The sequence below is a fragment of the Micromys minutus genome (genome assembly GCF_963924665.1).
Source record: "Micromys minutus genome assembly, chromosome: 32".
Lineage (NCBI taxonomy): Eukaryota > Metazoa > Chordata > Mammalia > Rodentia > Muridae > Micromys > Micromys minutus.
The window spans coordinates 24,170,677-24,191,199 of record NC_137967.1 but is presented as its reverse complement, the minus strand read 5'-3'; the positions used below and the strand labels follow the sequence as shown (position 1 = coordinate 24,191,199).

Below are 20,523 nucleotides of genomic sequence, written 5' to 3'. Positions count from 1 at the left end.
GTTTTATTTTTAATGAAAATCCGGGAGTCCATAGGTGTGTACATTTATGACAGGGTTTTCATTTTGATTCTCATGATTAATATGCCAATTTTTTGTCAGTACCATGCTTTCTTTAAAATTACTACAGCTCTATAGTACAAATTAAAACTAGAGAGAGTGAGATATTTTTAGGAGTTCTTTATTATTCAGGATTGCTTTAGGTATCCTTGATTTTGTTTCTATATAATAAAGAACTCACCTTGCAAGCTACATTTTGCTTTCAGACTCCATTTTAGGATTAACTTGTTCTCTGAATAAACTCAGCTATTGAAAAAAAACCCTAACTCATTCCAAGAGCCATGTCTCCCTAATGACAGTCATAATTCCCATGACCAAATAGCCACCAAATGTTTAAAGTATGTGGATTAAACTAGCAACCATTATTCATACCAAACTGAAATCATCACTAGCCAATAGCAGGCAGCCAGTCAAATGTCAACCAATCATGTAACTTTCAAGTTGTAAAGTCCTGTAACCTACTATGATGATAATTACGCCAGGCTTGTTCCAGCTCCTGACCTTCCACACCTTCCGGTGCTGGAGAGGTTGGAGGGTCCGAGCTGGAGCTTGAATAAAGACTCTGTCTTTGCATACTTGTGGACTCCTGGTGGTCTCTGGTGGTCTTCGGGGAAACTCTCTGTCTGGGCCTAACACCATGCACACTAATAGTAAATAGTAAAAATCCAAAATGAAGGCCAGGAGGCTGAGTCCTGACAGCTTATCTGACAAACTCCTCACACACATGGGTGAGAAAAACTGGTGTCTTTCCAGACTCACCTGGCCATCAGAGACCTAAGAACACTAGGTGAGCTGGTTTCTAATTCTGTGCTTCTGCCTGGGAGGGACTTGACCTGCATCCTAGGGCCTGGAGTTCTGGAGAGTCTCTTTAGATCTGGGAATGTCCCTCTGCCTGGTGAGGCCGCCAACCCTTAGAGGATCAGTGTATGTCTATATCTATATACTATATCTGTGTATATGTTTCTCTGTCTGTCTGTCTGTTTATCTCTATCACCTCTCTCTCTCTCTCTCTCTCTCTCTCTCTCACACACACACACACACACACACACACACACACATGCACACACACACACACACAAACCAGGCATATGTTCATGCAGCCACCCTGAGTATTGGTAGAAATAAAACCTTTTCACTCACAATACTGGGCCCTCAGCTGCACAGGTTTGTTTGTGTGTGTGTGTGTGTGTGTGTGTTCAAGTGTGTATGTGTGTTCAAATATGTGTGTTTTTAAGTGTGTGTGTGTGTGTGTGTTCAAGTGTGTATGTTCAAGTGTGTGTGTGTGTGTTCAAGTATGTGTAGTTGCACATGTGAAAATATGGATGTGTGGCTTCTTCTCTCACCAAAACCTGTCTTACTGTTAAACAGATTCTCATTACTTTCCTCTCTGGGTTCCCTGTTTCTGGCTCTTTCTACATTATGGTTTTCTTACCTGTCCCAGTCTTTGATTCTCAATGGGTCTAGTTTAGTTTCTGTATCTGAATGCTCCAGAAAGCAAAGAGGTAATTTCTTCTCTCCGGCTTTGCCCCTGATGCCATTTGGGTCTCATGCAAATCTTTAGGTAATGAGAAAGGGCTCAGTAGATAAAACATTTGCTGCTCAAACATTAAGACCTAAGTTCAGGTCTCTTGCAGTCTTATAAAATGCTGTGTGCAGTGATACAAGCTGGCAACTTAGTGCTAGAGACATAATGACTGAAGGATCCCTTAAATTCTCTCCTCAGCCTCTGTGGGAGAATTGGGTGAGTTTTAGGTTCAGTTAAAGACCCTATGTCAAAAGAAAAAAAGAAAGAAAAAAAAAAAGAAAGGAAGGAAGGAAGGAAGGGAGAAAGAATGAAAGAAAGAAAGAAAAGTGAGAGGGAGGGATGGGGAGAGAGAAAGACAGAGAGGAAGAGAGAAAGAAAGGAAAGAGAGAAAGAAAAGAAACAGAGAAAGAAACAAAGGAAGAAAGAAAGGGAGAAGTAAAAGGAAATCAAAGATATCAGCCTTTGACCTCTGGCTTCCATAAATATTCATGTATGTATACGTGTCTGTATATATGTACATGTATGTGTAGGTGTACATATATGTGTGGGTGTACATGCATACATATATGTGTGTGAATGTGAATGTGGATATCTTTACATGTATATACATATATACATACACATACATATATATGTAGTTGTGTATTTGTGCATATACATCTATATGCATGTATATGTGTGTGAATGGGTGTATGTGTAAATATATGTACCATAACCTGCAAGCACAACATGCTCACTCACACAGGAAACAGACAACTTTCTTCTATAAAACAATACTTCTGTCTTGTCATTTGCATAGAGTTCACTCTGTGGCCATTCACTCTTCAGCAAACCTCAGCGAATGGCTGTGGTGGCCTGGGTCTGGTTAAAGGTCATGGGATAGAGTTTCTTCAGGCTGAGTTTGGTAAATACCAATCCTAGATGCCAGTCCTTTCTGAGCAGACACTCATTAGCAGTAAAATATAGAACAGTAACATTGTTTGCTCTTGATAGCATGCCTCAGGTCTGGGCAGAATGGGAGCCTCTCCTTTCCTTTTCTTTAGGGGAAAGGTTCTAGGTTCAAAGTGACCTTAAGACTGCTTTCAGGTTTCTTCCCTGAATTATCATAAAGGGAGGTTCTATCATGTGTGTTACCCAAAACAAAAGAGTAATTTTTCCTCTCACCTCTTCACTATAACTGAAATTAACTAAAAGTTAAGTCCAGCTTCCTAACTCCAGGTAGGAATTAGGTGGAAAGTGCTATCCCCTAAGGGGCAAAAGATACAAGGTTGAGAATATCTGGGGAGAAAGGAGACTCAGACCTCCCAGGATGGGTTCTAAGATGAAGAATCTCAGCACTTGTTCCTTCCTCCAAACTATAGAAAGAAGACAGTCTACCATGATTCTTTTCCTCTCTTCAACATCACCCTCATTTAACCCCTCCCTGCACCCACCCCAGACAAAGCTTGACAAAATTTCTCACCTAATTCTCCAGCATGATGTCCTGGGGCTTCTAGTCCCATGTCCATGTGGATTGCACAACAGGTCATTGAAATGCACTGGAGAGCTGTCACCCTGTGGTACCTCCTCTCTGGAGACACACTGCTCACCTCCCTCACCTAGGCCCTCCTGGCTTGTTCACAGAGGAGTGAGCTCTCATGCAACATGAATCTAAATTGCTGAAAATACATTAGCCTGTAAAACCATATTCTTTTGGGGAAGATTGTGGTTGGAGACAAGAAGGAAGTGTCCCAAGGGCCCACTCCTTGAGGTTAGACCTGTGACTCAGGAATAAAGCCTGCCCTAGGAAAGTGATCTAGGTGTTTAGGTGGAGCTGATATCTTCAGGCTTTGCTGACAATGGGTTCATACCAGCTTTGGTGTGGGGTGTATGAGCATATTCATGGGGAAAGTTGCTGACCAACCTTACCCCAGCTGGTTCCTTTTATGGGAAGAGATACCATGGCTATGTGGAGCTAAGCCTGATATATTCTACACACACATCCAGCTCCTCAGGAGGCAGCTGCTGGCCCACAGCACAGACTGATAAACACAGAAACAGAAACCTACCCAGATCAGTGAAAACAAAGACAAAGACAACCGTGTTTTTCTCATGGCTATTCCACAGGTATGCTCACCCCTGCAGTGGGACTCTGCATGTGCAGGCATGTATTTATATATGTACTTGTGTGTGTTAATGTGTGGTTGACTAAGATCAGCCTATAATCTCTAGGAGAAAGGCCCTGGAGGCTTCCACACAAGTTCCAGTGCCAAGGGCTCTCTGGAAAGTTGTGGCCTAAGTCTAGGAATGGGACTGATCCTGTGGCAATCCCTTTTAGCAGAGATTGTTGCAGATCATTGTAGGGGGAAGCTGGGGTTTCCCATGGATAGTGACTCTCTCCCTTTCTCACTTCCTTCAATTTTTGGCTGCACATGAGGATAGACCCAAACAGCTCTAGAACATGCTGAAGAAGCCTCTGTGCTCAGAAGACATGAGAAAGTCTCTCCACCTTCTGGAGACATGTGGTACTCTCGATGAACTCCTTGTCTATCCTGCTGAAACCTTGCTAGAGTTTGGGCTGGAACTGACTGTTCCACACTCCTCAAAGCCCTAGGGCAGAAGGAGACCCTAGACCGGCCCACCCAAATGCAGAAGACATTGTAGTTCCCCTGTGCGTCCTGGCCATTCTTGAAGTGAGGTTTGCAGGAAAAACAAGACCAAACCAATCCAAACAGGAATTCCTTTGTCCTACAGAAACAGAAATGCAGGAAGGGGATGGAGAGCTGTTAAAGACCAGCTTGAGAATTTCTAGAATCTGGAATTGTATATTTTCTCCTACAGCTCTGAGATATGTTAGCCATGCAGCCTTGGTCTGCCTGCAGAGCCTGACATAGGAGCAGTGCAGTATGTGAGAGAGATCTCGTCACAGATCAGCAAGGTCAGGGCCCTGTGTGATGTCACAAGGCAGTACTGGAGGGGTAACCTAGCTGAGTTGGAAGTGCTTACTTATGCACGAAGTAATGGATCCCTTAGTACCAGAGCCTAAAACTAGGTGTGGCTGTGCTGCACATGCCTATATTCCCAGCATTTCTGTGGGGGCCATAGGATCAGAAGCTCAAGGTCATTTTACAGTTTTTGAACAGACAGAGGCAATGGGTTGATCAATCATGGTGTATTCCCCGCCAAACACAAACACTAGGCAACTAGGGCCTCACAATGACCCTTTGGATGGCCGCTATGACTTATTTAACTCTGCTATGATGTACATCTTTCTGAGGCACAGTGCAACTCGCTGTGAGTTTCCAGCGTGTAAGAGGCAGTCCAAGGGTCTGAACTCAGCCATTTCCCACCACAGAGCACAAAGGCTCCACCGGAAAAGAAGGTAGGAGTTCCTTACCCCCTTCCACCCTGGAGAATTCTACAGGACTCAGACACAGCTTTCCATGTGGGACAGCCCCAGTGAAACTTGTACTAGGCCCAAATTGTCAGGAGAGCAGAGTAGAGCTTCATTATTATGTGACTGCTGTTGTTTATATATATATTTGTTTATTTATTTACTTATTTATGTCTGGGAGCTGTATGCTCCTATTCAAAGATCCAGGTAAGGGAGGGGTTGCCAGGTGAGCTCTTAGGTTGTGGGGTCATGGGGGCAACCGGGAGTAGGTGTCAGAGCAGGAAGTAAAAGCAAAAACAAAAAGTCAGGTCATCAGTAAACAGGAAGTGAGGTCATCCTGGGAACAGAAAGTGTAAGGTCATCGTGGGGACAGGAACTGGGGTCGTTGTGAGGTAAAGGAAGTAAGAACAAGACCAAAAAGCCAGGACATCAGGAAAGCAGGAAGTGACAGTGGGACCAGTATGTGAGATCACAAGGAGAACAGGAAGTAAGGTCATTGTGGGAACAGAAAGTCAAGTCATCTGGGAAGAGGAAGTGACGGCAGGAGCAGAAAGTGAGGTCATTAGGGAAACAGAAAGTAAGAAGAAAATCGGGAAATGAAGTCATCCTAGGAACAGGAAGTGAGGTCACAGGGACATGGGAAGTCGGTGGAGCGCAGAGGGAGTTCATATGGATTCCTGCGGGATCTCAGGGTCATGGAGTGTTGACTGGGGAAGCAAAAAGTCTAGGTGGGGTCACAAAGTCACCAGAGGCCACTGTAGGGTCAGGTTCAAAGTCACAGAGGTCAAGAAAAGTCATGCAGTGATCACAATAGTCACTTTGTCAGGGCCAGCAGCCAGGATGTTTCAGGTGAGGTGACTGAGGTTATAGGGAGGTCTCATGGGGTTCATGGAAGGAGGTGAGGAGGAAATCAGGAACTGAGGTCATCAGGGTCCAGAAAGTGAGTTCATTGTGTGAGCAAGAAGTGAGGTCATCAGGGACTAGAAAGAGGTAATTTTAAAACCAGAAAGTGATGTCATCAGTGAACAGGAATTTATGTCATTCTGGAAACAGGAAATGAGGCCATCAGGGAACAAGAAGTAGGAAGGAAACCAGGAAGTGAGGTCATTGTGGAGAAAGAAAATGAGGGCAGAAACTAGGAGTAAGATCATCTGAAAACAGGAAGTGAGGTCACAGGGAACAGGATGTGAGATCGCCATCCCACAGGAAGGGTGGTGATGCTGGTAGGAGCAGTGCTGGTGGAGGGCAGGCAGGGCAGAGCCACTGCAGACACTTCTCCTGTCACTCAACATGCTGCTGCAGACTTGTCAGCCAGAGCACACATAGTCTGAGTACTGTGACCTATTTCCTGTCCCAGAAGCCCTGTTTCCTGTCCCTGATGGCCTTTTTCTGTTCCCTAAAGCCCTGTTTGCTGTCCTTAAAGCCCTGTTTCCTGTCCCTGATGCCCTGTTTGCTGTCCCTGAAGCCCTGTTTCCTGTTTCTGTTTTCTAAATCATCTGTTTTTTCAGAGTTACTTTCCATGTAAATCTTCAGTTATTTTCAGAAATATTTTCTGTGTCTTTAATATTTTAATGAATACTTTTCTTTATAAATTTTCATTTTTTCAGATATTTTCATGAAGATTTACATAAAAAATAAACTCTGAAAATACTAAGGTCATAGTAAATATTTATGGAAAAAAGGAATTATTTCAAAATATTTCTAAGAAAATTCAAAATTACATAGGAAGTATTTGTTAAAATATTAAAGACACAGAAATATTTCTGAAAAAATTCAATATTCACGTGGACAATAATCCAAGAAATATTAAGAATACAGAAAATATTTTTGAATTCATTGAAGATTTAGAAGGAAAAATAATCTGTAAAATATCACAAGGATAATGTCTTAGTCAGGGTTGCTATTCCTGCACAAACACCATGACCAAGAAGCAAGTTGGGGAGGAAGAGCTTTATTCAGCTTACACTTCCATATGTTGTTCATCACCAAAGGATATCAGAACTATAACTCAGGCAGCTCAGATCTTTCCATTTTGAGATCTTCTTTGAATATTTTTTTCTTCAAAGACTTAAAGTTCTTGCCATGTCGATCCTTTACTTGCTTTGTCAGAATCACACCAAGGTATTTTATATTATGTGTGATTATTTTGAAGGATGTCATTTTTATAATTTCTTTACCAGCTGGAGTATTCTTTCAGTAGAGGATGGCTACTGGTCTGTTTGAGTTAATTTTATATACAGTTTTTTGATGAAGTTGTTTAGCAGTTCTCATGTTGAACTTTTGGGCTTACATATGTATACTATCACATCATCTGCAAGTAGTGAAAGTTTGACTTCTTCCTTTTTAATTTGTATCTCTTTGGCCTCCATTTGTTGTGTAATTGCTCTGGCTAGGAATTCAAGTACTATATTGAATAGGTTTGGAGAGAGTGGGAAGACTTATTTAGCTGATTTTAGTAAAGTTGCTTCAAGTTTCTCTCCACATTGTTTGATGCTGGATACATGTTTTCTGCATATTGTTTTACTATATTTATGTATGGTCCTTGAATTCCTGATCATTCAAAGTCTTTTATCATGAAGGGGTGTTGAATTTTGTCAAATGCTTTTTCAGCAGGTAATGAGATGTTCATGGTTTTCTTGCTTTGTTGAGTTTATTTATATAAAAGATTACATTAGTGGATTTCCATATATTGAACCATCCATATATCCCTGGGATGAAGCCTACTTATCATGATGGATGTGATTTCTGATGTGTTCTTGAATTCAGTTTGATAGAATTATATTGAGTATTTGTCACCAAAGTTCAAAACTCAAAGCAATCTACAAATTCAATACAATTCCCATCAAAATTCAAACTCAATTCGCCATAGAGTTTGAAAGAGCAATTTGCAAATACATTTAGAATAACAATAAACAAATAATATTGAAAAATATTCTCAGCTATAAAAGAACTTCAGAAGAAATCCCAGTCTCTAACCTCAATCTGTATTCCAGAGGAATAGTGATAAAATCTGTATAGTACTGGTACAGAAACAGTCAAATACATCAGTGGAAAAAAAGTAAAGACACTTAAATGAACTCACACATCTATGGTCACTTGGTCTTTGTGAAAGGTGCTAAAAACATTCAATGGACAAAAAGACAGCCTTTTCAACAAATGGTGCTGGTTCAACTGGCAGTCAGCATGTAAAATAATGCAAATTAATTCATTCTTATCACCATGTACAAAGCTCAAGTCCAAGTAGATCAAGGACTTCCACATAAAACTAGGTACAGTAAAACTAATAGAAGAGAAAGTGTGAAAGAACCTTAAAAACCTGGGCACAGGAGAAAATTTCTTGAACAGAACACCAATGGGTTATGCTTTAGTATCAAGAATCGACAAGTGGGACCTCATAAATTGCCAAGCTTCTGAAAGGCAAAGGACAATGTCAATAGGACTGAACAGCAACCATCAGATTAGAAAAACAATTTTTACCAATACTACATCTGGTAGAAGACTAATATCGAATATATACAAAGAACTCAAGATTCCAGACAATCCAGGTACATCAGGACTTGGCTCTGCCATCAGAATTCACAACATACCTTGAGAGAGGAACACCTAGAAACAGTATCCACTGGAGACTACAGGGCCACAAACCCACAACAAAGGCTAGCTCCAGTAAGAGACAAAAAAATCACCTAACATCACCCATAACAAGATGGCAAGAGCAAGCTAAAGACCATAAGAAAGTAAAACCAAGACAACCTGGCAACATCAGAACCCAGTTCTTTCACCATTGCAAATACTGGATATTACAACTCCCCAGAAAAACAAGATTTAGACTTAGAATCATACTTCACAATGATGGAGATCATTCAGATGTGCATAAATAATACACATAAAGAAGTACAGGATAACCAAAGGAATACATATAAACACATTGAAGCCCTTAAAGAGGAAACACAGAAATTACTTAAAAAGCTAAAGAAAAGCACAAACAACCAGGTAAAGAACCTGAAAATAGAAATATAAACAATGAAGAAAAAGCAAAGGGAGACAACCTTGAAGTTGGAAAACCTAGGAAAGACATCGGGAGTCATAGATGCTAGCATCACCAACAGAATATAAGAAATGAAGGAAAGAATCTTAGGAGCAAAAGATAACATAGAAATCATTGAAACAACATTCAGAAAAAAAATACAAAAATTAAAAAGATTCTAAGCCAAAACATGCAGGAAATCCAGGACATAATGAGAAGACCAAACCTAAAGATAATAGGTATAGAAGAGGACAAAGAATAGCAATTGAAAGGCACAGTAAAAATCTTTAACAAAATTATAGAAAAAAAGATGATCACAAACATCCAAGAAGCCTACAAAAGTCTAAATATACTGGACCAGAAAAGAAATTCTTCTCAACACAAAATAGTCAAAACAACAAATGCTCAAAACAAAGAAAGAATCAAAAAGCAGTAAGAGAAAAGTAAAAGGTAACAATTAAAGGCAGACTGATTAGAATTACACCAGACTTTTCAACAGAGACTATGAAAGCTAGAAGATCCTGGACTGACATTTTACAGAACCTAAGGGAAAACAATTTCCAGACAAAGTTACTCTATCCAGCAAAACTCTCAATCACTATACAGGGAGAAACCAAGGTATTCTAGATTAAAAAGAAATTTACACAATATCTGTCCACAAATCCTGTCCTACAAAGGATAATAGATGAAAAACACCACCACAAAGAGGGAAACTTCACCCTAGGAAAATCAAGAAACTAATCCTTTTGCAACAAACACCGAAGAAAAATTACACACAAACAATTCTACCTCTATCAACAAAAATAGCAGGAAACAACAAACACTATTTCTTAATATCTCTTAATATCAATGGAATTAATTCTCAATAAAAGACATAGACTGTCAGACTGGATACACAAACAGGATTCAGCATTTTAATGCATACAAGAAACTTATCTCAGCAACAAAGACAGGCAGTATCTCAGAGTAAAAGGTTGAGAAAAAAATTTACAAACAAATGGTCTCAAAAAGCAAGCTGGAGTAGCCAACCTAATATAGAATAAAATTGATTTTCAACCAAAATTCATCAAAAAAGACAAAGAAGGACAGTTTTTACACTTCAAAGAAAAAATACATTAAGAGGAACCCTCAATCCTGAATTTCTAAGCTCTAAATAAAAGGGAACCCACATTCATAAGAGAAACTCTACTAAAGCTCAGAGCATATATGGTACTACACACAATAACTGCAGGAGACTTCAACACCACACTTTCATCAATGAACAAATCATGGATTTAGAAAGTGAACAGAGACCCTGGGAAATGAACAAACGTTATGAACAAATGGATTTAACAGACATCTATAGAATATTTCATCTTAAAACAAGAAAATATACCTCCTTTTCAGCACATCATGGAAAATTCTCCAAAATTAACCATATAGTTGGTCACAAAACAGGCCTCAACAGATACAAGAAGATCAAAATAATTCCATGCATCCTATCAAATCGGCATGGTTTAAGGCTGGCCTTCAATAATAACAAGAACAAAAAAAAGCCCACATAGTGATGGAAGTTAAGCAATGCTCAGTTAAACAATGACACCTTGGTCAAGGAAGAAATAAAAAAGAAATCAAAGACTTTTTAAAATTTAACCAAATGAAGGCACACAATACTCAAACTTATATGATACAATGAAAGCAGTACTAAGGGGTAAAATATCTCTGAACACCTACAAAAAAAAAAAAAAAAAAAAAAAAAAAAGAAAAAAGAAATGGGAGAGAGTATACACTAAAAGTTGACAGCACTACTGAAAGCTCTAGGAAAAAAAGAAGCAGATACCCAAGAGGAGTAGACAGCAGGAAATAATCAAACTCAGACCTGAAATCAACCAAATACAGAAAAAAAGAACTATATAAAGAATCAACAAAAAGAAGAGTTGGTTCTTTGTGAAAATTAACAAAATTGATGAACCCTTAACCAGACTAACCAGAGGGTACAGAGAGAATATCCAAATTGACAAAATCAGAAATGAAAGGGGACACATAACAACATAAACTGAGAAAATTCAAGAAATCATCAGATCCTATTACAAAAACCTATATTCAACAAAGCTGGAAAATCTAGAGGAAATGAACAAATTTCTAGACTGATACCAGTTACTAAAATTAAATCAGGATCACATAAAGCATCTAAATAGCAGATAACTCTAAGAAAATAGAAGCAACTATCAAATAGCTCCCAACCAAGAAAATCCCAGGACCCGATGGGTTTAGTGCAGTATTCTATCAGGCCTTCATAGAAGAGCCAATACCAATACTCTCCAAACTATTCCACAAAATAGAAGCAAAGGGAACTTTACCCCACTCATTCTTCAGTGCCACAATTACACTCATTCCTAAACCACACAAAGATTCTACATAGAAAGAGAACTTCAGACCAATTTCCCTCATGAAAATTGATGCAAAAATACTCAATAAAATATTCAAAAAATATATTGCATATGTCACCCCACTTCCTGATCTCACCTTTCAGACTCTCTTTCCACACACCCTTTCCTTCTTCAGCCCTGTCCTCATCTTTGTTGTCATTTTTGGCAGAGTTGTAGTCTTCCTCCTCCTCTTTGTCATTGTTACAATTTTCCTCTTGCTCCTCCTCCTCCTCCTCTTCTTCTTCTTCTTCTTCTTCTTCTTCTTCTTCTTCTTCTTCTTCTTCTTCTTCTTCTTCTTCTTCTTCTTCTTCTTCTTCTCCTTTTCTTCTTCTACTCCCTCTAGTTTTTTAGATTTCTAAAGGCTAATAAAGAGTAAATTTGTCAAAATCACCTAAACATAAATGAAATACTCAGATATTTAAGTATTATTTTTTTCTAATTTTTTAAAGAATTGAGTTGATTTGATTTGGAAGAAGTCAGAGAAGCCTGAGTTAGGACATAAAAACTTTTCTAACCTCCTCATTAATACGACCTCTAAATTTCTAAAATCTTCTACAAGAAAGCTAGTCAGTCATCCTCAAGGGATCATGAAAAGTTAACACCATTTCAAAGTACATTGTCCCTTAAGAGACATTCATGAGAAACTTTTAACTGTCTTTTACAATTAGCAACTGGGAAATGTTTCACAAATGATATTGTCTCCCTAAGCCACTGCTGCCATTGTCACTGCAGATGAAATGAAAATTGTCAATCTTGAGGGAGTTGAAGTCAGAGAGTCACAGACCTTTATTTCTGGCTTGAACTGTCTCCCACAGTGCTGGTCTTAAGGAAGGCAGGATATATACACTGAGCCCAACATGTTGCAGGGGCAAGAATCGAGGTGAGTATTTTTTCTCATAATTTGTTGCAGAGCCAGAAAAAAAGAAGCATGTGAAAGTATTTGTGTCTCATAATCTGAACCTGGGATAGATCAACATCTATGGATCAGACAGATAAGACACAAGAAAAAATCATCAGCTAACAGGTGTGTGAGAAAGAAAGAAATGACTTTAACCTTGTGCCAGCAGTTTTCTGTTCTTACTGTAGTATAAGCCCCCATTGAGGGTGACTGTGGTGAACAGCAGGGTAATGCAGCCTGTCTGTGAATATGCTGAAGGACTGGGGTAATACATCAATGTGATAATTCAGCTCACCTTACCTGATGTGTAAATAATAACATTGCCCCGAACTTACAGATTAAACTTTAGAATGGAAATAGAGGAAGCAGACAACGATGGAGAGATACAGGATGAGAACATGTTCTGGAGTGAAATCTATTTTTGTGTGATTTTTTTATGTCAACACCTATATGAGTTATAGAGGCAGTAACGATGCATTATCCCTGATACAGTGACTGGTTTGAAACATTTCTCTTGAAGTTGGGAAGAGATCATGGAAGGGAAGTAGTAGAGTATCACAGCAATGAAACCAAATATGTCTTGAGTTTAGTCACACTCTAATGTTAATCATAACCTGGTGTATGGTTTCCATTACTACATTTTTTCTTGCTAAAGAACATTGGGTCATATTCATGAAGAGTCAAGGCTTTACCCCTCAGCATGTTTGTTTCCATACTTAGTTATTTATTTCAGCTTGGAAATGTTTGTCTTTTACATTTACATTTACTCAAGGTTTGTTTCAATATGTCATATGTATCTCCTCTATTTGAGTGCATTATAAATTTTATTATGGTAGTCTCATTAATACTAGAAGTACTTTGTCAAAATTTTTAAATATTTTAGTAACATAATTTGATCTAAAGCTATTTCAGCACACTTTAGTATTTCATGTTGCACATTTTACATAATAATGGTGTTAGTAATTCAACTGCAATTAACACTGGAGTCTTTACTCTAAAATGATAAAAGTGCATTTTCCTGATGACATAAATACCAGCTCTTGTCAGGTGAACTGGGATGTTGGACAGCTTCCTTTTGGTCAGATCATATTTAGAGCACTGTATTTTGTTGATATCTCAAAAGCTATATTAGTATTTGTCATCTCCCTATGAAATAAAATGTTGTGTCAAAATGAAAACTCATGTGAATGATTAATTTATTATCTACTTTGATTTTACCTTCGGAATGTTTTGCCTGCATGTATATAGAGACACTATGAGAATGCAGTCCCCAAAGAAGACAGAAGATGATGCAGAAATGTCCTCTAACTTTAGTTACAGGCAGTAGTGAGCCAACACATATGTACTGAAAACCAAACCCAGGTCCTCTGCAACAGCAGCAAGTTTTATTTACTACGTGTGATGCCTCCGGTCTTCTGTAATGAAAACTTTCCACAACCAACAGCATAGAATAAAATACCAACAAAGTGAAAAAAATATCAAGGGAATATTACAATTTGCATAGAAGGCTTGAGGATGGATGAGAAACCCTGTCATGCCTTTGTACTCATAGACTAAGTATATTGTTTTTGCACCACACTACCCATTTTCAGAACTTCTGGCCTCCACTCTGACAGTTAGAGCCTTTGGATTTACAGAAACACTTATACTTTGTGTTTCTAGGTTCTGGCCTTGACAGTGGAAATAAAGCTACTGCCTACATCAGACAGTTATCAGCATCAAAGAAGGTATAAACTGAGAGGATAAAAGTGCTTCATAAATTGTTACTACTACTGTCCATTTATACACTTAATTAATCAAAAATTATACTTGCTATTTCTTTTAGCTTACAGGATGTATGAGGAGAGTGTACAGAAGAAATCATCCATGATGTCTAGCCTGTTATCTGTAGAAAGGGAGCACTCTAACATTGAGTATGGAAAGGATCTTTATCATGGCCCATTTAAGGGTACTGTGAAAATTAGAGAACACTCTCTACCTGAACTGCCTGGTTTGAGGGCCTTTAGAAAAAGAAAAAAATGGTCTCTCATAAGATGGCTTAAAATATCACTGAAAATTAATCTAAACTTGTCAGTGTGAGATATTTGGAAGCAAAGAAATTGAGGCATGCAAATTAACACATTGTCAGGAGCCAATATAAGAAATGTGAGGTGTGTGTGTGTGTGTGTGTGTGTGTGTTTGTGTGTGTTTGTGTGTGTGTGTGTGAGAGAGAGACAGAGAGTGAGAGAGAGAGACAGAGACAGAAAGAGAGAGACAGATAGAGACACACACACACAGAGAAGATAAATAGGTTCCTGACTTACTGGCTCTCAGTCATTACTAGAAACATGTTGTTCTTTCTGGTGGATATATCAATGAATATAAGGGAATGAAAGATAATAAAAGATGGCCCAGCAATATTGAGACACATGAAAGGTAGGTTTTGATGTCTCAGTCACTGAGTGGCATAGGATTATGTTCACTGTTAAGAACTACGATACTAGTCTATGTCTTTTGGTTCCCTGTAGATCCACATTATTATCAGGTAAGAAAGGCTGTAGAGTTTGTATGGTACATTTGATATACATACAGTGAAAATAAGTATTTTGCAAAAATATATATACCATTATACATTTAACTGTAAACAAAACAAAATAAATGGAATATTTACCAGTAATGATATTTTATTTCAGTGGATGTGACCAAATTCTGTTTTCAATTTCAGAATCCTATGGCTTTGAAGATAAAAAGAAATTTCCAGATTGAACAAGGTGACCTCATAAATTTGAACACAGGAGTGGTGATATACTGTGGTGGGTGCTGATCGCTGTTTTTTTCCAACCACATTGATTTTTATTTCACTACATTGAATGCATGTGGATAAACAAATACTCAATTCCCAAACATGTTTTACACATAGTTCTTGTTCTTTATCAATTAAGGAGTCTCAAATGCCATAGGAGCTTTTAAGATGTCAATAATTGTGAGTAAATTTTTTGAGCTACACAGGTGTTGCAGGTCTCTTTCACTGGAGTCATCCCTCTGAAAATGTACAGGTTCTCTCAGGAAGAACAACTTGAGGTAGGTAAGACTTGAAAAATCTTTAAGGTGTACGCATAATGCCTTTATGCACTTAGAAAATGTCATTTGTTATACAAATGCTGATTTCTCTGTTCTCAGAACTTGTTTTAGTTTGGACATGGCATTGAAATGCTTATGTGACAAATATCCTGTCTCAATTTTTTTTTGTTATTTTTTGTATTTACATTTCAGATCTTATCCCCTTTATCCAGTTCCATCCCCTCTCCCCCTCCCATTGCCTCCATGAATGTATTCCCTCTCACAAACATCCTCTCCACCTCAGCAACTTGGAGTTTCCCTACACTGTGAAAATGAGTCTTTGCTGGACCAAAGGCCTCTCCTCCCACTGACACCAGAAAATGCTATCCTCTGCTGTATATACACCTGGAGCCATGGGTTTCTCCATAAAAACTCATTGGTTGGTGTTTTAATCCCTGGGAACTGTGGTGGGTTTGGTTAGTTGATCATTTTGTTCTTCCCATGGGGCTGCAGATCCTTTCAGCTCCTTCAGTCCTTTCTGTAGCTCCTTCATTATGGTTCCCCAGTTCAGTCTGGTGGTTAGCTGCAGGCATCCTTCTCTGTATCAGTATGGCTCTGGCAGGGACTCTGATGAGGCATTTATATCAAGTTTCTGCCAGTAAGCACTACTTGGCATCAGCAATAGTGCTTGGGTTTAGTGGCTGCATATGGAGTTGGTCCCCAGTTAGGCAATCTCTTGATGATCTTTGCTTCAATCCCTGGTCCTCTATTTGTTCTTTTATTTCCTCCCATGAGTGTTTTTTTCTCCCTTCTAAGAAGAACTGAGGCATCCCCCTTCTGGCATTTCTTCTCTTTGAGATTATAAGTTGTGTGAGTTGTTTCTTGGGTATTCCGAGCTTTTTGGTCTAGTATCTGCTTATCAGTGATTATATACCGTGAGTGATCATTTGTGACTGGGTTACCTCACTGAGGATAATTGCTTCAAGTTTCATCCATTTGACTAGGAATTTCATGAAGTCATAGTTTTTAATAGCTGAGTAGTACACCATTGTGTAAATGTACCACAATTTCTGTATCCATTCTTCTGTTGAATGACATCTGGGTTCTTTCCAATTTATGGCTATTATAAATAAGACTGCTATGAACATATTGGAGCATTTATTCTTTGCCTTGTCAAATACATGCTGATCATGCAATGGCTGAGTAGAAAAGGCAATAGAACTGGGCTTCTACCAGCCAGAGAAATGATATTGGGGTGGGGGAGAGGTGAGAGGAGAGAAGATTCTGGTTGAGCCACAAAGAGTAAGTATTTCATAAGTGTTCATTTGAGGCATGGAAAGACCCAAATGCAAGTATCCTGTGTGTTTTCGGTAGGAGGTAACCATATTTGTTTAGTGGGTTAAAATAGATTAAATAAGTACCCAGGTATTGTGTTAAAGCTTAGTGTCTCTGTGGCTATTGGAGAACTAGCTAGGATAAATAAATCCTGCCACAGTATTAGTTTCTAATCTCCTTTTGTATAAAATTAATATTTATACCAGGGATGTGGGTTTTCACTTGTCCTCTTGAGCAATGTGTATCCTGAATGATTTCACATTTCTTATATCTATGTTCATCATATAGAGAAAGTTAAAATATTCCCTTGTAGCCTATTGTTGTCCTTTTAGTCCTAACACTTAGAAGGAAGAGGCAGGAGAATCTCTGTGAGATTGAGTTCGTCTTGGTCCATATAGCAAATTACAGGAATCATGGAGAGACCATGCATAAAACAAACAAACAAAATCTTAACAAGAACAATAACTAAAACAAAGCTTTCAATGATATTGGTTTTTCACATGCTCTCTCCTTGACAGTTTATATCCTAAATGATTTATTTTCTATGTGTATCTTGGTCAGATGGAATATTGAACATATAAAGAACTACTTTATGATACTGTTATAACAATATTTAAGTATACTCACACATCACTATGAAAAAGTGTTCATAAGTATTAAAGGAATTTGTTTGGATCATGATATCAAACTATGATTTAATAATTTTCATGTACATTTACCAGACCAGCTCCATTTATCCAGAAACATAGCTAAATTATTTTCTCTCTCTTCTTCTTCTTCTTCTTTCTTTCTTTCTTAGTTTTTTTTCTTCATGCATCTTTCCTTTTTTCCCTCCCTTCCCCTTTTCTCGAATTCCTTCCTTTTGTCATTTCTTTCTTTGTTCAGGCACTTAGAAAACAAAAATAATAACTCTCTCAAGGTATTTTCACAGGTAAGGCATAGTGTGGAACACAGTATATAGAATGGGAAAAATACTATAAGGTTCTCAACAGTTCCCTTCAACTTTAAACAAAACATATCTCTGTTACATTTTTGAAAGGAATAAACTGCATATGAAGTGGACCCATTTTCAAGGTTAGACCACATTTTGCTTGTGTGTGGCCTACAATGGTTCAGTGGTAGCATTTTCAAGGTTAGACCACATTTTACTCATGTGTGGGCTTACAGTGGTTCAGTGGTAGCATTTTCAAGGTTAGACCACATTTTACTCATGTGTGGGCTTACAGTGGTTCAGTGGTAGCATTTTCAAAGTTAGACCACATTTTACTTGTGTGGGGATTTTGCAAATTGAGACCTAAACTAACAACTATTGAACATGTTGAATTTTTTTCTTAGTCTGTCTGATTTTTGGAATGTATGAATCTGTGAAATTTCATCATACCAGAAGCCCCTTCTCACTGAGCACTGAGACTCTTGACATGTGTGTGTGTGTGTTTGTGCGCGCGCGCGTGTGTGCATGTGCACACACATGAGCATGTTTATGTGGTATAACTTTTCATAACAGTCAGCTCTTAGTTTACATTTTCACTTGAACCAATGTTCTAATAAATTATACAATTTTAATAATTTTTATTGATCAAAAATAAATACAAGTTCATGGCAGCAAAAAGACCACTTTGCTCAACAAATCATCACATCCAGGTTCTGTATTTAGTAGGCTTCATGACTGGCTAGAGCAAAACATTTTTCCTACGAAGTACCCTAGAATATATTTACATCTAGATTTAAAGGCAAAGATCCTGGAAAAAGCTACATCTTGACTGGAATTTAGCATAAGGAATCAAACCAACCAAGCAGTAATACAGAATCCAAAAGCATACAGTTAGCATCTTGACCCCCACTGTCCAGAACAGAGGTAGGTTCTTTTCTGTGCATTTGTTCATGAAGGGTTTAGAAAAGAGAGGATCAAATTCATATAAAACCCAAGAACACACAACCAGAGAGAAGACTGAGAAAGCTTTGTCCATTCACAATACCAAGGATAGAGTCTAAGTGGTGTTAGGCATTTCTCATTAGTTATTACTTGATTTCAGATGTAGGATACATTAAGTATTGTTTTATTAAAGAAAACTGACCATGCTCCAAAGAGTATACAGATAAGACAATTTGAAAAATATTTTTTTTTCTTCAGGTGAAGTCAAAATGGAGTGTGGTGGATGTGGGAAGTAAAAGTGAATGTGATCAGGGTGAATTATGTAAAACTCCAAAATAATGAATAAAATTTTTTGTTGGAAAAAGAATTGCTTTATTTAAGTTTTGTGGTTGTTCCTGGAGTTGATGTGTGTGTGTGTGTGTGTGTGTGTGTGTGTGTGTGTGTGTGTGTGTGTGTGTGTTCTGAATAGTATTATATTCTGTGTGTTTATGTTGGCTCCTTTCTCATAGGCCAGTATCATATTATCCTAAGTGCTGCACATTCTAGGAAACTTGACATATTTCCTATTGTCAATATGTGCATTCTGAGGTGCTAAGTCATCCTACAGTACCAAGCATGGAAGTGATAATTCCTTTCAAAGTTTGTGGGATGAGAGTTTTTGTTTGTGTGTGTGTTTGTTTGTATTTGATGTGCTCTAGGTTGGCCTTGTACTTGTGAGTATAAAGAATCTCATATCCTTTTAGTAACTCCATGGATTAAAGATGTCCTCATTCACCACAGGCTACAACCAGTTGCCATTATTCATTTGACCAGAGAAACATAGTGGCTATACTGTGAAGAAAACTCCTGAATCACAGAATGGTCTTCTGGAATCTGGCAATCAGAATTATTTTCCTATCACAAACTGCAACTGGAATTCTGGGAAATTTTTTTCTTATCTTCTACTATCTAGTCCTTTACTACAGAGAATGTACATTAAAGCCCACAGATTTGATTCTGATGAACCTAATGGCAGCCAACTTGGTGATAATTCTCTCTATAGGTGTGCCCCAGACAATGGCAATTTGGGGACTGAAGGAGTTCTTGAGTCATTTAGAATGTGAGCTCCTGTTGTTCCTTCAAGGGTTTGGCCGAAGCATGTCAATTTGCACCATCTGCCTCTTGAGTGTTTTCCAAACCCTCACCATCAGTCCCAAGAAATCGTTTTGGGTGTATTATAAAGTCAAAGCTGCCAAGTACATTGGCGGTTTCACTTCCCTCCTCTGGGTCTTGCATGTGCTGATTAACTTAATTTTTTTTCTGTACACATTTATCAAAAGGAATAGCACAAATGTGACAAGAACCCGAGATTTTGGATATTGTTCCCTGATAGGAAGTGATGACATCAGTGACTCACTCTATACAGCTTTGGTGGTTTGCCCTGAAGTCTTCTTTTCTGTGATTGCTGCCTTGGCAAGTGTCTCCATGATTGTCATTCTGTACAGACACAAGAAGAGGGTTCAACACATTCGTAGCACTCACAGTTCCAGCCGAAATTCCCCAGAGTCCAGAGCTACTCAGAACATCCTCACAGTGGTGTCTACTTTTCTGGCCTTCTGTACTCTTACCTCCATCTTAAGAGGCTGTGTAGCTCTTTTTCATGGTCACGGTTGGTGGCTGATGAACATCAATCACCTCACTTCTCTGTGTTTTCCCACTTTTGCACCCTTTGTTCTTATGAGTCATTACTCCATTGTATCTAGACTCAGTTTGGTCTGCCTAAGAAAAAGGAATCTCTCATAGCTCTTACCGCTCAATTGTTTATTCACTCTTAATCCTAAGGAGTCAATAAAGGACATTAATGGTGTTGTACCTTGCATTTCTGAAATTCATCAAGTATGACCACAGGGTGTTTGTTTGTACCACCTGCTTCTTAAGGATCCTCCCGACAATGACCATCAGTACCACAAAATTCTTTGGAAGCATCATAAAGACAAATCTGCCAAGAACAT

The 20,523-nt window shown here is 38.4% G+C and overlaps 1 protein-coding gene across 1 annotated transcript; it reads left to right on the top strand.

Annotated features, from left to right (window-relative positions):
* Nucleotides 1-19,390: 19,390 nt before the first annotated feature.
* On the top strand, nucleotides 19,391-20,314 carry LOC308413473 (vomeronasal type-1 receptor 4-like; the record flags this gene model as incomplete). The annotated part of the gene is made up of 1 exon (XM_080908469.1): nucleotides 19,391-20,314. One exon carries the CDS (start codon nucleotides 19,391-19,393, stop codon nucleotides 20,312-20,314), a length of 924 nt encoding a protein of 307 aa, XP_080764595.1.
* Between the last annotated feature and the right edge of the window lie 209 nt (nucleotides 20,315-20,523).